This window comes from Lontra canadensis, unplaced genomic scaffold (genome assembly GCF_010015895.1).
Source record: "Lontra canadensis isolate GAN:19392208 unplaced genomic scaffold, GSC_riverotter_1.0 scaffold19, whole genome shotgun sequence".
Taxonomy (NCBI): domain Eukaryota; kingdom Metazoa; phylum Chordata; class Mammalia; order Carnivora; family Mustelidae; genus Lontra; species Lontra canadensis.
The window spans coordinates 15,063,454-15,079,777 of NW_022631013.1; the positions used below are offsets into that span (position 1 = coordinate 15,063,454).

General features: G+C 48.9%; 1 protein-coding gene across 2 annotated transcripts in view; it reads right to left on the reverse strand.

Moving 5' to 3' along the window:
- Nucleotides 1-441: 441 nt before the first annotated feature.
- The window catches only part of ANKS6 (ankyrin repeat and sterile alpha motif domain containing 6), a 42,979-nt gene continuing 27,096 nt past the window's right edge, over nt 442-16,324 (reverse strand). For both annotated transcript variants that reach the window (XM_032860692.1, XM_032860691.1), the window contains exons 13-15: nt 12,547-12,614; nt 7,178-7,294; nt 442-785 (exon numbers count right to left, since the gene is read on the reverse strand). In XM_032860692.1, the coding sequence (XP_032716583.1) occupies nt 681-785; nt 7,178-7,294; nt 12,547-12,614 (290 nt within the window). In that variant the 3' untranslated portion in view covers nt 442-680. The remainder of the gene's footprint in view (nt 786-7,177; nt 7,295-12,546; nt 12,615-16,324) is intronic.

Below are 16,324 nucleotides of genomic sequence, written 5' to 3' on the forward strand. Positions count from 1 at the left end.
TAAGGGAGTCAAGGAAGTCGTCACTGGATCGGTGACTTGGATCACAAAGAATAAGTTAGAAGTTTTATGGGAAGATGTGTCAGGGAAAGCTAAGCTTCCTCTAAAACATGGCGCCGCCCTGGCTAAGTGTAGGCTTGCTGCTGGGCAGCCACCACCTGAGCAAAGACTACATTTCCCAGCCTCCTATGCAGCCAGGTGGGGCCATGTGACTACCGGTGGCCAATGGAACTTGAGCAGGAGTGGATGGAGCAAGAACAGTGGAGAGGAACGTGGTTAAGAATGGCTGTGCCTTCTCCACAGCCCCTTTCCCCTTTCTGCCAGCAAGAAGCAAAGATGCTGAGGTCCCTGGGGATGACAGGGCCACAAGGTGAAAGGAACTGGGTCCCTAAATTACAGTGGGAAGCCGCCTGCCAAGCAGAAACAGCCATACCGGACTTCATATGAGGATAAGTCTACCGCGTTGGAGTTTGTTACAGCAAGAGCATCACCAACTACGAAAGCAGAGAAGAGAAGGGAAGACAGGCATTTGGGGCAGAGGGAACGTGACAAAGGCACGGCGGTGTGACCAACCGAGGCGTGTTCCAGGGAATGGGGAGGAGTTGATGGTGGCTGGAGCACGGGCTACGTGAGGGCAGCACTGGGATTCAGAAAGCTCACGCTAGTCACCACAAGAGGGAGGATCATGTACAGGGATTGTTTCCTGGGGCCCTGGTGTTGCTGGCACTGCTCTCAAAGGAAGAGTGGAAGTTGTGAATGGTTTCCTGTAAAATCTGTCTCTCGCGTCCCTGTGGAGGAAATAAAAAACAGACACAATGTCTTATTAAATCTTTTAACTATTAGTTCAATTGACATAGTGTTGGTAATGCTCAACTCATACTTGAGAAACCCGTGGGTATGGTGGGGAAAATAAATTATCTAATTAAAAGAGTACTGAGTTTAATAAAAACATGCTGGCTCAGAATGTCCCCCAGCACCCACAATCCCAGCATGTCAAGGCTGGAAAGGGCCCCCAACTGCAGGGGTCCAATCCCCCAGACAACGACAGGACACAGAGCCCAGGAAGCAGGACTGACTTGGCCCAGGTCACATGGCCTGGAAGGGAGGTTGCCTCCCAACTCACTCTGTGTGTCTTTCTAGCTCTTAGATTTCCAGGGAATTGAGTGGGAGCGGAATTCTTTCTGCTACACAGGGAGTTTGAACTGCTGTACTCCCCCTTGCCCAAAAGATGTCAGATTGCTTTTGGCAATGATTCATGTCTCACTCTAGCCCTGCAGCATTCCCCTCACAACACTACCCCTTAACGCACACGTTTTGAGATGGGAAAAGAGGGAGGATGTGGATGTTTCTTTCAGCCCAGAGAACATCTTCACTGAATACCTGGCCGGGAGGCAGTAATACACAGAGACCAGAGACTGGAACCAAACAGCCTGGGTTCAAATCCCATTCCTCCCATTTACTGGCTGAGTGACCCTGAGCAAGACACTTAGTCTCTCTGGGCCTTAGTTTCCCTATCTATAAAATGGGGATAATAATAGTATTCAAATGGTTGCTGGTGACATCAGATCCTGTGTGGGCAGCAGGAGGCTGACAGGTCCTGTCCTCCAGAGGATAGCAGTGTGGACTAAACATATTTTTTAAAACCAACAAATGTGGTCAAAATGTAAAGCAGATTAAAAATGAATGATCTTTGGCAGACTGTTCTCTACTAAGAGTAAAAAGGGAAAAAAAGAAGTCCACTGAGTGAGCTCAGACTTCAAATTCTTCTTTCATTTCGTGGACTCTTCAGGCCCCAGGGGACCCCTCCATGAGCCCTGAGCCGGGACCTCTACCACCATCCAGGCCTCCTAGACACTTGAGCAGGCAGTAAGACTGCCCGGCATGCCAATCCTTCCAATTAAGTTAAATAAGCCAGAAAAATACCCCCCAGAGTCCAGCAACACAAACCTAAAGGTTGCAGGACAGAGGGCAAGGCAGGGACGTGGGGTCAGAAGACGGCGAGTCCCTATTCAACGGTTCCCTCGCAGTGGCGTCCCAGGCAAGACCCCGTGCTGCTGGACTTCCTATCTGCAAATGGCGGACAGGAGGACATGCTGGGACTGTGAGGAGGCTTGACCCGGGATAATGAACAGGGTGACACTGGGCAAACTGCAGAAGGCTGAAAAACTAAACAGGAGCAACGATGGCCATGTGACTATGACATGCTACCTTAGCCTGAACCGCCTGAGAGACGAGGTCAGGGCCAGCCAGGGTTCCAGCACTCTGCCTCCTACTAAGAAGAGAGCCCTAGACAAGGAAAACCGTTAACTGTTCTCCGCATCCACGCTGACTGAAGACGATGACAATAATTGCCCTTTAGAAACCCCTGCGCTTCAAAGGACCTGCCTGATAATTCCTAAAAAGCAAAAAGCGAATGGCCATGAAACTAGAAAAACGTGTTCGGTCTAACCAGTAGTTAAAGAAATACAAATTAAAACGAGGCACGCTTTTTGGCCTCCAAATTAATAAACATCTAAGAGCAAACCGAGAGCACCCAGTGCTGGCGGGGATCTGCTGACAGAGGAGCCACATGCCCCCAGCTGGTGGGAAGTTCACTGGCTCTTTCTGGACAGTAATTCAGGAGGAAGTGCCCTATACCTTGATTTAGACTCTTTGACTCCATGAGTCCACTTTTAGACATCTATTCTGAAGAGATAATTAGAAAGCCTTATACACAAAGTTGCCCACTGCAGCACTATTAATAGAAAGTTCGGATATCCACATATCCAACAAGTAGGGATTTAAAATAAGGTAATTTTAGTACATCCATGCAAATGCATTCTATTAAAAAGAGTTTTTAATGACACGAGTAACTGCATATATTTAATGTTAAATGAAGAAAGGAGGAGGTAAAATTATAGATCCAAATTTATCCCCGTAGAGAAAAATATTTGGCAGCAAACACGAGGCACACATTATGGCCTCCAAATTCACATTTGGGTGATCTTCCCAAATGTGAACAGCACTGGCCTCTGGCTGGCTGGATCATGATTCCTCTAAGAACTCTTTTGCCCTCTTTGGCACTGTGCAAACTTCGTAAAATGAATGTGTGCTGCTTTGATAATCACACACACACACAAGATGGCAAGACTGCAATGGCTTTGGACAAACGAAAGGTGAAATTCACGTGAAGTTTCTGGATGACCTTCTCCAACATATAAACTGTTTGAAACTAGTCAACTAATAAGCCCACTCGAGTACACATCACAACTTGCATACTGGCGGTGGGGGGTAGGCTCAGCCGGAAGGCCTGTGGCTTGAAAGGCTGTGGACCCATGCTGCTTTCCTGGTATTTTCACCAACAGAACAAAACAAACATAAAACCTTTTAGGTTAAAATGTTCTAACTATTTTTGACTGTGCAAGAAACACATTTTAGGTTATAACCTTGTTATGTGTAAATACACACAACTGAAACAAATTTTACCCTCCTATCTGCAAAGAATGGTGACATTTTCTACGCTATTCTGTTTTTTAAAATGCTGCTGGGGAACCACTAAATTGGGTCCACAACCCCCCACTATGCTGTGGACCACAGCCATGAAGACACTGGTGGACAAGGAAAGCTGGGCCTCCCTCCCTCGGGTCCTGGTCTGGGTTCTTGAATGTGTCCAGAGCATCAGAGCCACGGAGGGGGTCCCTCTTGGCTGAGGCTGGGTTGCAAAAGAGAAAGTATGGACGTCAAAGAGGGAGTGGACACCTGTAGCCATCAAGAAGGAGGCAGGATGCCCTGAAGTCGGGGTGAGGCAGGGCCAGCCCAGAAGAGCTGAGGCCCAGGGCCTCCAAAGGCCATCCAAAGAGCTCCTGGAAGCCAGGATCGGCCTGAGAACTTCTTTCCTCTAAGAAGCAGTGCATAGCTGCAATGGTCATCCCGGGGTTGAGCTGTTTTTATGATCTTTAGCTTCTCCCAGTCATGCTTTTGCTCTAGGACACGCTGTGATGCATGGTCCTTACGTCCACTGGACTTTGCTTGGTAATTCAGACCTTCCCTCTGCCCCTATTACCATGTGGAACTGGCTGACTTTGAGGGTAGATGCTGCCCGTGGGAGGGACGTGGGTGGGATGAGCCGGCCCTTCGGTCTGGTGGGTCAGAAGCACCCAGGTCTCTTGCTGAGAGCTGGTCAGCTGGCACCCAGCCCCCCAAAAGATCACTGTTACGGAAGGAAGGTGTCCCCACTACCCAAACTCCGATGTTGAAACCCCAGACCCACTCGGATTGCAGCTGTTAATGTTCCTGGGATTTGCAAGCCAGTCCCATCTGCCTCCTTTCTGTGATCCTGGGCCATAAAGGCCATGATCACTGAGGGCAGAAGGGAGGCTTTGGAAGCATTAGCAGCTACCATCTACAATGCCCTGGGCCAGGCTCTTAGTGACACCCAGCTCCTGGCCTGTCCTCCCAACCCCTCCATGGATCTCACTGGTGCTACATCTAGAACCCTTCCTGTCCTTCTTCAACTGGCTTGGCTTCCCCCACCTCCATGCTCTCTTTGGCTCACATGTCTGGCCTCTGGAGGCCAGAAGCAGGAAAGGTCCTGCAAACCTTGGGCCAAATCCCCCTACCATCACTCAGCCACCTGCTCCCCAAAGCCCTTGCCCTTACCTGACTGGGTCACCCTCAACCACCTGGGGGACCCATCTGTCCCATCCGGGCTCCCCGCACACCACACCACCTGCTCTCAGGTCCAGCACTCCCTGAGTTCTTGAAATGTACTGCACCTCCGCTCACCACAGGGACTTTGCATACAAGCTTCCCTCTGCCTGGTCTGCACTCTTCTACCCTCTACCCAAACTTTCCCATCTTTCTTTCCATCCCAGCCCTCCTGCCACTTCCTTGGGGATGTCTTCCAGGACCTTGTCTTTCCAGCCCTCACTCAAAGTCAGGAGCTCTCCTTCATACGCATCTGTGGCTTACACCGAGGCAGGGCAGCATAGTGGTCAACAAACCAAGTCCAGGTTCCAATTCTGGCTCTGCCACTCACCAGTAGTGTGATCTCAGTCCAGTTCCTTAACCTCCCTCTGCCTCAGTTCCTTCACTTATGAACTGGACCCGGCCTCAGTGGCTTTTGTGAAGTTAAGCAAATGACTAGACGTGACTGCTGAGAGCAGTGCTGGGCACAACGTAGCCTCAGAGGTCAACATCCACGTCATGCTTGGGACATGGCAGAGAATCCAAGGGCTACTTTTCATGACTAAATAAATGCTCCAGGGGTGCCTGGGTGACTCAGTTGGTTAAAGCCTCTGCCTTCAGCTCAAGTCATGATCCCAGAGTGGAGGGATTGAGCCCCACATCGGGCTCTCTGCTCAGCAGGGAGCCTGCTTCCTTCTCTCTCTGCCTACTTGTGATCTCTGTCTGTCAGATAAATAAATAAATAAATAAATAAATAAATAAATAAATATCTGTCAAATAAATAAAAATCTTCAAAAAATCAATCAATAAATCAATGCTCCGAAGACTAGTGCTTGCTCTGGTTCGTCGATGCCCCAGCACCACCCTGGGGCTTCACCTCCCTGGCTAAGCCCTTACTACCATCCAAGACTGGCCTACTTCTAGCAACTTCCAGCAACTCCCATACCTGCCTCAGCCCCTTGTCCCCACCCTGCTCTTCACATCTCATAGCAGAGCTGAAACAGTGCTGGTCTGGGAGCTGGGGCTCACTATCTACCCCTGAGCCTCAGCTTCCCCGTCTGTAAAGCGAGGCAGCCTGGGCCCACGGAACAGATGAGCTGTGTCTAGCAATGGGCCACTTACAGAAGAAAAAGAACAGACAGTAAAAACTCAAGGTAAAACACAGGTGCCAGAAGCACTGCCTACTAAATCACTTGAAAGGACCACCTTGCAGCCTATAAACAGGTGAAATAGTAATGATGATGGAGACAGCAAGAGGCCCGACCCCATCTCCCCCCAACCACAGTGGGGCCGGCAGGAGCCCCCCATGCCCAGCACGTGCTGGGGGGACATACGAAGAGGATCCGGGTGCAGGTTCTGCCTCGTTTGCCTGCCCGCCTCTCCACTTGGGCACACCTCCCTCACCGAGGCTCTGTTCCCTCGCCAGCTGGACAAGGCAAGTGTGAGGATCTGGCCTCCGGATTAACTGGGGAAATGTATGGGAAGCGTCTTGTGAATGATAAAGGGTTACATGAATATTTATTTGCTGCTGGCACTCTAAGTCTGTTCAATATTTCTGTGCCTACCCAGCAATACACAGAAAGAACCGTAAGACCGGTCACGCTCTCTGACACGACCTCGAGTTGTGGAACACAGCCCAAGGAACAAAACAACAGAAGAGAAAGGAACAAGGCAGAGATATCCATTATAGTGCTATTTGTAATGGCAAAACCCCAGACACAGCGTGATTGTCTAACAAGAGGGGCTGTCAGGCTGAGCGTGAAACAGCAACAGGTAAGCAAGTCCTATCCCTTGTTGGAGACAGAACCCAGCCCACATTAGGGAAGAAACCAGGAAGCAAAGGAGCTTGAATAGCCCAACAGCAACTGGGCTAAGGTTTGCCAAGTGAGTGGTGATTCGCTTCTCATGCTTTTTTTTTTTTTTTTTTTAATTGTTTCTTGCATGTGTGCTTTGATGGTGGTGCATTGTTAATATTTGGTTTAAAGCTGGTGAAACAGAAATTTAACATTAGACAAAAATGTAGGATGCCAACAATAACAACAGTGATTGACGGGTCTGTGTGTGGCAGGGGCGCTGCTAGGCATTTTGGTCCTGGCAACGACCCCACAGCCCCCAGTGGATGAGAAAAGCAAGGCTCAGGGAGGTGATGACTTCTAGGGGACACAGTGAGTAAGAGGAGGAGCGGGCTCACCCCCAGGAGGGCATGATTCCAGGGCCCCTCTTAGACGACAGCTTTGCTTCCACTCTACGCTGGAGGGCAATACCCAGCCATGTGGGTTGAAATGACCACAAGGAGTCTTTTTGCTAACTCTATGGGAAGAGAGATCTGGAAAAGGAATGAGGAGGTGGGGAGCACTCAGTGGTAAGGAGTGTGCACATGGGGCCGCCCTCTGCCAGATGTGCCAGAGGAGACAAAATCAGACCACAGATGTCCTCGGGAACACGGAGGGCTTAGTAAGGCTCCTAGCGGAGCTCTCTGCTCTTTGAAACGGGAGGAGAAGATCGAGAACAATACCTTGCCCGCATTCAGTTCAGAAATCGCTGCCAGGATCTGCTGCCTGGATCCGTCTGTCTTAATACCCAGCTCCTTCAAGTCGCCGTCGGTGAGCGTGAGGAAGGCTTCCATGTCCACCTGGAAAGAGAGAAGGGGGATTCGTTACCATCTGCTGGGTGCCACGCCTCGTTTTTCCCCCATCCACATCAGAAATATCATGATTATGAGCTATTAGTGCTTATTAGCAGTGAATTATGATTTACTTCACGATGACTTTATGATGAAAGTTTAGTTGAAAGGATTATGAAGGACTAACTCTCCTCAGCTCCAGGCCTGGGCATCTCGGGACGGGCGCACTGTGGAAGACTCCCGGCCATTGCACAAGGAAGGGGAGTCTCTGAGAGCATAATCTGGGTGGCCGGCATGCTGCAGATCCAAAGCTGCTCTTAGAAGTTTGATCCCAGGTGGCTGCACTTGCCCAGAGATTGGAAACCGCACAGAAAATGCACATATATGGCGGGACTCAGCACGTTTCCCCCCGCGAGGACCAGGGAGAGGTAGACTGTGGAAAGACTGAGTGAGCAAGTCAGCAAGCAGAAGTGATAAAGGGAAGAAGGGCCACGGAGAACCGAAGCTGAGAAGGGCTCAGAACAAGGGCATCTCAAAGCCACACGACCCTTGGCTGCTATAGGGAAAACCCTGACATTTCTGTCATCCCAGCTTGGGCCTCAGCTCCAGGCGAAGAACCAACAGGTTGCCCTGCTATGTGGCTGTTATGTTGCCGTGTCTGTCCTGCTCAGAGGCAGCAAGCACAGCAGGTGGAGGCCGGCTCCACACACCCCAGGTCTGTCCCGGAGCCTCACTGTCAGGTGACGACGGGAGGACACAAAAGCTAACACCGTGTGAGGCACTTTCTGACTATTTGGCACAGACTCAGTCGTTTAAGCCTTATGATATAAGGTGAGATGATTATTATCCTCTGTTTGGGGGGATGGGGAAACTGAGGCACAGAGAGATTCAGTCCCCAAGGTCACATGACCAGTCAGTGAAAGCCAAGACTGGAACCCAGGCTGTGGGCTCCACAGTACCTCCTCTTCTCTGAGGGGCCACATCACCCTTTGATGCTGCAGCTGTAGCCACTGACCTCCCTCCTGTGGTTTCCTGGGTGCAACGGCCTCCTTGCTAATGTGACCCGATGTTCCCTAAGAATTAAGGGGTTCTGTCCCCTGTATGGGCCCTTGCAAACTAGACCCCAAAATGGTAGTCATCAGGGAGAAGTGGAAGGGAGCTGGCTGCCCACAGCCACCTCTCCAGCCCGTGCGTGGGACAGAGCCAGTGCTGCCTGGATGCAGACAGACAGGGCCTCGATCCCCACTTGCTGCTTACCTCAGTTTCCCACCTGAAATGTATGAATCCTCCCCCAACCTAACTTACTGTGGTTGTAGGATCTACCCAGAGGGCTTCCACGAAGCTTTGCAAACTAAATAAATTACAAAAACGTTATAGTTTTATGTAATATAATATTGCTGTCATTTAAAATAAAACTCTCATAACTTATTGAAAACCCTTAGTTCTTTACTTTAAAAGCAGGCTTGTTTTCTATTCCCTCAGAGATACCGAACAAGATTTTTAAAATTTTTTCTTTGAAATATTTGATGCATGTGGAGATAGAGGAATTTTTTTCTGAAAAATGTCCCCCATCTTTCCTTTTCTGTTTTAAATAGTCATTTTACTTCCCTGGATTAAAACAACCCTGAAGCAGATGTGAGTTGGTGGGGAAGGGTCTGCTCCGACCCCAGCCCCAAGCCCTGGGAGGTGCCTCCCTGCGTCTCTCTGGGACTTTACAGCTCAAAAGGGGCTGAGGGCCTGAAAGAGCAGATGACATGGTTTTGACAGACACTGCCTGCCCCTGGCTGGGCCGGACACTCCCCACGGTCCCACCCCCAGCTTGTCCCCATGGCCAGCTCCTCAGCACCTCTTGCCTATGGTACCCCCCACCCCGGCCACCCTCTTCTGATTGGAATCTCCTTTCCTGTGAGTCTGCCCCTAACTCCCCCATCAATCCTGGTCCACCATTCATACCAGAGGCCAGAGATCTCCGGACCACAGTGCACAGATCACGTCCATGCCGGCCAGGCCCTGCCCAGTCAGGCTCCGCTCTCTGCCCCAGATGCACCAGCCTCATTCAAGCCCTGAACAGGCCAAAGTGCTGATGGCTCTCTGCGCACGTCTGCTCCCTCTTCCCAGATGCCCTTCTACCCTGCTCCCCTCCCTCGAAGGTCAGTTTATGCTCAGCCAACATCTCTGGCCCTCATTCAATAGACGCCCTTCCTGGGCTCCCAGAATGCTCTGGGCATTTCTGCCATTGCTAGGGTCAGGCTCCAGTAGAGGGCCTGATAGAGGGCAGAGACCTGAGCTGTGTTTGCTGGCTGACTGAATGACCACACCAGTCAATATGCTACTGCATCCCCAGATGAACGGACCTTCTCAATCTCTGACCTCTATCAACCCTGGGGGCTACCAAACCCTCACAGCTCATTTTAGGTGGAGAGAACCAGAGACTAAATTCTCCTCACGTGGGCACTTCTGAAGGGTTAGCAGGATGAGGCAGAAACATCTGTGTCCTTTCAATATTCATGCCCTACTTTTTTTTAGTAATACTTTTTTTTAGTAATAGAATCATAGTTGTCAGCTAGGCATTTCCATGAAGCTAAAGAACTATATTTCTGAGTTTCCCTTGCATATGAGTATGTCAATTGACAAACTTTTGGCTAATGAGATATAAGAAGGTTTATGGTACTTTGAGGAAGTCTCTCTAAAAAAAGGAGAGCAGGTATCATTTGGCTCTCTCCTTCCATCCTGCTGCCTGGAATGTGGAGGTAATGGCTGGAGCTCTAGCAGCCATTCTGGACTTTGAGGATGAGGGCCATATACCCTAGTGGAGCAGAGAGCTAGAAGGAGATTTGGTGACTCAACAGAACACCTTCTGTGGGAAAAATAACCTTCTATTTTGTTTAAGATACTACTTCCTGGGATTTTTCAATATATGTAGCTAAATCCATCCAAATACAGGTAGAGAGATGAAAATTATTAGTCTGCTTCAGTTTCAATATTGAGAGGATGAGAAAATATATTTACTTCATTCTTCTTCCAATTTCTCAAAAATGACTAAAAGCATATAAAGGGAAGACATTTTTATGAGCCCTGGAAATAAGGGAAAAGTACTATCTGCATGCCAGGTACTTTGAGGAGTTTCTTAAGGACTGAGAAGTGCTCTGTAGCTGCAGGGATGGATGTGAAGGGGAGGGCAGGGGCAATCCATGATGTTAAAACCCGACTCCCATCAAAGCCTTCCAGGAAACACGATATCTCTGTATGGACAGACGGCAACTCTCACACAGTGCTGTCGAGCTTCTATGTGGTCCAGTGGGGAGCTCAGCACAGGGGGACAGCTGAGCTGGTTCGGTTAACCTCACCCCACCTGACACAAACAGAAAGCCTCCAGTCAGTGGCTCCCAGCTCTCCCCACAGGGCTGCCCCAGGCCTCAGCACCCTCCCCAACCCCAGAGGCTGTGGAGACCACAGCAATTCTGCATAGTCTCCCCTCCCTCTAAAACTCTGAAAGTGTCATATTTCATCAGGAACATACCTCAGTTCCCTATAAGGGACAGCGGCAAGAACCAGAGAATGATGAATGATAGGTGTGCCCCCAGACAGGCCGGCTCCCAAACAGGGATGCAACTAAGAACCCAGGATGAATGTTGCCTTGTGACACAGAGACACCTCAAGAAACAGACGCACACCTTGAGATGTGTTCCCTGCACACTCCAAGAGGGCACGGAACACAGCACACCAAGGCAGGCCGCCAGCGGTGTACGGGAAAGATGTCTTGGCGATAAGAAACATCACTGTGGAGGTTTAAAACGCTGGAGAGGCAGGAAGGACCCACTGGCTACGGCAAGAAAGTAAGAGAGGAAGAAGGCTGCTTCACTCTGTCTGCTGCTCAAGACAAAATGCTAGTCCCTCAGCAGCATCTCAAGCTTGCAGGGACAGTGAGCGAGTCTCAGGACTGCCACTGTCATGATGACCATTGTCACAGGCTCGACCGGGCCCCAGAAATATTCCAAACCAGTGATTACACCAGCTGACTAGTGGGCCTACAGAGGAGTTTATGGGGCCAAAATGGTCAGTTTTTTCAAAAACTTGAGCTATAACTCACTTACAATACAGTCCGCCCATTTGGAGTGTGTACAACTCCTAAGGAATTCGTCAGTGGTACAGTGACAGCAATGTAACGGGACACAGGGCAGCTATGCTTGTGGTGAACACAGGGGAAAGGATAAGCCTGTCAAATCGCCAAGCTCCACACCTGAAATTAACATAACACCGTGTGCAACTATACCCAAGGAAAAAAATCTTTTTAATTAAAAGAAGAAAGCAGACGATTCAGTGATTTTTAGTATATTCCGAGTTGTGCAACCATCACGCTCAATTTTAGAACATTTTCATCACTCCCCAAAGGAACCCACACCCGTATAAGCAGTCAGTCCCCATTCTCTCCTCCCCCCACTCCTTGGCAACCACTAATTACTTTCTGTCTCTACAGATTTGCCTATTCTGGACATTTCATATAAATGGAATCACACCATATGTGGCCTTTTGTGTCTGGCTTCTTCCCTTCAGCATGTGTGTTCCAGGCTCCGCCGTGTCATAGCGTGTGTCAGCACTTTCTTCCTTTTTATGGCCGAATTATATTCCATTGTACAGCAGTAACACATCTGGCCAGTCACCAATTAGTGGGCATTTGCGCTGTTTCCCACTTGTTGGCTATTATGAATAAGGCTGCTATGTGCAAGTTTTTGTGTGGACATATGTTTTCAGTTCTCTTAGGCCCACGCCCAGGAGTGGGATTGCTGGGTCACATGGTGATTCTATGTTTAACATTTTGAGAAACTGCCAAACGGCAGAACGGTCATTTTTTTTTCCTTTAAATGTGATTGTGAGCACTTTTAAGCAAAAGGAACTCTCTCGGATTAACACAGACATCCTACATCCAGACACTCAGCCCAGAGTCACTAGGATTTGCTTTTGACCCGCATTAGATCTAAAAGCCTGTCAGTCCATCCCCTTCAACAAAAGTGTGTGCAGGACAGACACAAACTTTACTAGCGAGAGCAGTGCGCAAAATAACAAAATTCTGTTACAACAAAACAAGCCATAAGGCCCCCAGGATTTCACTGTGATGAACTGAACTAAATGTGCAGAACACAAACTCCCATTTCCTCAGCTGTCTCAGTGAAAAAGATCAATCTATGCTTGTAAGATAAAAACCCATATATTTGATTTTTTTATAGTAATATTTGATGGACATTCAAAAATAACATTCTTACCTCTTGCTCCTCAAAAATGGGCTGATATTTCTCAAGTGACAATTTCTTAAGGATTCCAGTCAGTTCATCTTTGAGAGGGAAAGATGTGAAAAGATATTTTAGAATTTGGCTAAATGCATCAGAACAGTGGTCTTCAAACTCATAAAGCAGTGGCAACCTTATCTCAAATAAAATGTCACAAGAAACTCCCAAAACAGAAAGCAGATCGAAGCTCAGCTTGTGGGGATGCAGCTGGGGGCAGGTACGAACCACCTGTCAGCCACGCCTCCCCTCAGGGCACGCCCCTGGTATCTCCCCATCCCCAAACCCCGAAGTGGGAGCTGGACAGAGAAGATGGGGAGATTTGTGGCCAGGTGACCCTCCAATGGCTGTCATCTCCAAGCTCCTGGGGTTCTAGCTGCTGGGACTAAACCTCCACTTTCTGTCCAAGAACAGCTTTTAATTATGATTTCTTGACTGCTGGTAGCCGCACCTGCAGCAAACGCTAATGCCAGCAAGTTGTCAGCGAGGCGGAGGAGAAACTTAAGAGAACAAGCAGGTGGCTTCAGACCAGAACTGGAGTTTGGCTCAGTGTGAGGAGGCTGTGGGCTCCCCGAAGGAAGGATGGATACATCTGAGTGGAAGAGCAGAGCCAGAAGGCCACAGAGCAGGGGAAAACAGAAAATTTTGGATAGTAAGATTTCAGAGCAGGGAGGGTGAAGAAAGGAGACAAGACTAGCATCGGTGGGGGGCGGGGTGGCTTGAAAAAATATTCATTCACCCATTCGATGGGGATTTACTAGACTAGGCTCTAGGGACTCAACAGAGACCAAAACAGATAAGCAGGCTGCCAGGCCAAAGGTGGTGAGGACGAATGAAGCAGGGTAGGGGTAGATGACAGAATAGGAGAACGTTGTTTATTATAGAGTGTGGTTAATGAGGTGCTCCTTTATAAGGTACCATTTGAGCAGTAAATGAAAGAATTAATTGTGTAATACCAAGGAAAAGATCAGCAGGCAGTATTCAGGCAGAAGGAAGAGCAAGTGCAAAGGTCCTGGGGCCATGGGTGCAATTCACAGAAGAGTGGACAGGAGGTTAGGAGGCCTGAGTTCATTTTTTAACTCATTCATTCTACAGCAGCTACCAACATGCCTACTACATGCTGGGAGTGCAAGGATGGAAAGGTCTGTGCTGTGAAGGAGCTCAGTGTGGCTGGGGAGATAAAATACGGAGGCTGATGCACCATTCAGGCACCCGGCACATGGATAACCCATTTGCTCTTTACAACAACCACACAAGTGCCATCCTATCATCGTCCCCATTTACAGATGAGGAAATGAGGTGTCAAAAGGTGGGCTACCACGTCTTGGATGAGATCGTACTGCTGGTCCATGGCAAAGCAGGAATTCACACTGAGTGGTCCAGCTCCCTGGCCTGAACTACACACTCCAGCCCTTCCACCACGTCTCTCACTGGTGACAAGTGCTATGACGAGGGGTATCAACAAGGGAATCTGGGGACGGGGGGCCGCTGACCAGCCTGAAGGACTGGAAAAGGCTTCACAGGAGAGTGTCACTGAGCTAGGATGGACGAGAGGAAGCAAGTCCCAGCCCGTACAGAAGCCACTGACAGTTTCATGATGCCAACGCTTTGCTTCTGCTGTTCCCTCCATGGACGCAGCCTTTCCCCATAGTAGTGTACTGCTTAGGTGGCTAACAGCCGGCTCTCTGAGGGAAATGCATGTGCGTACGGAGGTAGCTATGTAAGTTTATTGCAGATTTTACTGAGGGACACGTGTAAGGGACATATAGCACCCAATTTACATTACAGTAATACACCACACAACATTGGTTCTTACAAATTCCGTATCGCCAATGCTTGCAGCATCTCAGGCACCTCACTGAACGCTCGCACTGATTTTTGCCCTCCTCTTAGTCCAGAGCCAAGGACTACAGTCCCAACACAGGTGTTGCAGGACTGTTTCATTTACAGGAACATGGAAGATGAGACGGAACAATGAGGATGCATATAGGGCCTTCATGGGAGCAAGTCCACTGTGTGAGGTAATGGTTTTAAAATCCTGAAAGACTGTTTTCTCAATTTTTTGTGCAAGTCACACATTTAACTTTCTCCAACATTGTCTAGATGACGTCAGAGGCTCTAGGACACAACAAACTAAACCCTGACTGGTGGCTGTTTGCTGACGTCATGGAGTCAATGCCCCCTGCTGGCTGATTTCAAGCCACCAGCATAACCCGTGTTCCTGAAAGTGGAACTGGGAAGGGATGTGCATAGTGGAGTCTCGTTATGTAGTATTTTCTACTGCATAAAGAGCGCAGACGTTCGTAAAATTAAATAATATATTTTGTTTTAAACACCATGTATTTTTAATTTAATTAGTGTAATTATGTAAATACATGTAGTTTGACTTTTTTTGGGTTCTTTCATATGTGTTTTTATATAGATTTACATATATATATTATGTTTTTTCCTTTATATAACATATATACATATATTTTTATTATACAGGTATTATATATAATACATACACAAACACACACACATAGGTGTTGTCGCTTTGTTGTAATTTGACTTTTAACAGCTGTGTTTAATCACTGGCTTGTATATTTCCTATAAATTTGATGACTGACTCTGGTCCGCAACTGCCCCGCCTCTCCTCAGCCCTCTGGCCTGAAGGCCTGCTCTTCGGTGAAGCCCAGGTATCCCGTGCTCTGCTGCTAACCCAGATTGGCTCCCATCTGTGTCACACTCCTGTACTGCTCTTCTGTAGCCTGCACCCGAATCCCCAGCCAGACTGTGAGCCATCCTAACACCCAGACAGGTGATGTCACCCAGTGCCCAGGCTTCTCCCCTCCCCAGAGAGGGAGTCTCGAGAGGGCGGCTGGTGGAAAGATGGGGCAGGACAAAGGCCTGCATGTAGTCCGCAACTAGGGCCACATTTCCCACACAAATGTCATAAAAAGTAGCTGTCTGGGGGCTGGGTTGCAGCTCTGTCCTGTGACAATCTCATGGCCACAGGACAAAGATCCTGCTGCCTCAGGACACAGGAACTCTGGAAGGGAAAACCAGGCTTTCTACACCAGAGAAATTAATCCAAAAAGAAACTGCTATCAGGTCCTCTTTTGTTTCTATCATGACTAGGGCTTTGCAAACCTTTTTAAATGAAGAGGGAGAGGGGAAAAGAATAGGCATGGGCAGTGCATTCAGATATCCACGGTCTCGACAATGTTTTGCAGAAAGGTGGGGTATGAGTACCTAACTGAACCTCTAGGAGTTAGAATTCCTAAAAGCCTCCAAGGTTGGAGAATTCATGAGTGGCGAACCCAACACTCCATATAGAAAACACAGCTGGGGAGGAATGGGGTTGCTAGACTCTGAAGCGGTTACAAATGAAGGCATTAGAGATCACAAAATAATAAAAGCAGCCCCCAAATAAAGGGGATGCCAACAGCAGCATGCATTCATTAGCTCGGTCCAGACCACAGCCAGTGCGGCTGGTTTCAGCTTGTCACCTGCTGGGCAGAGCATGCTCAGCCTCATCCTCCCCGTAGCCAGATGCCCTCGTGTGAGCGGGAGGCCCTCCAACACCTGAGATTTCTCTACCTTCTCCGACACACTACTTGATTTGCACCTGCCTGCACCCCATCTCTCACCAAAGCCCCACACCCCTCCTGCCCACCTCGCCCCCCCGCCCCAGGAACCACCAGAAGGCAGTTTAAAGGTACAGGATTCTTCATCTCCATTTGTCTTTTTTCTCTTCCTATCTTTATCTGGGACC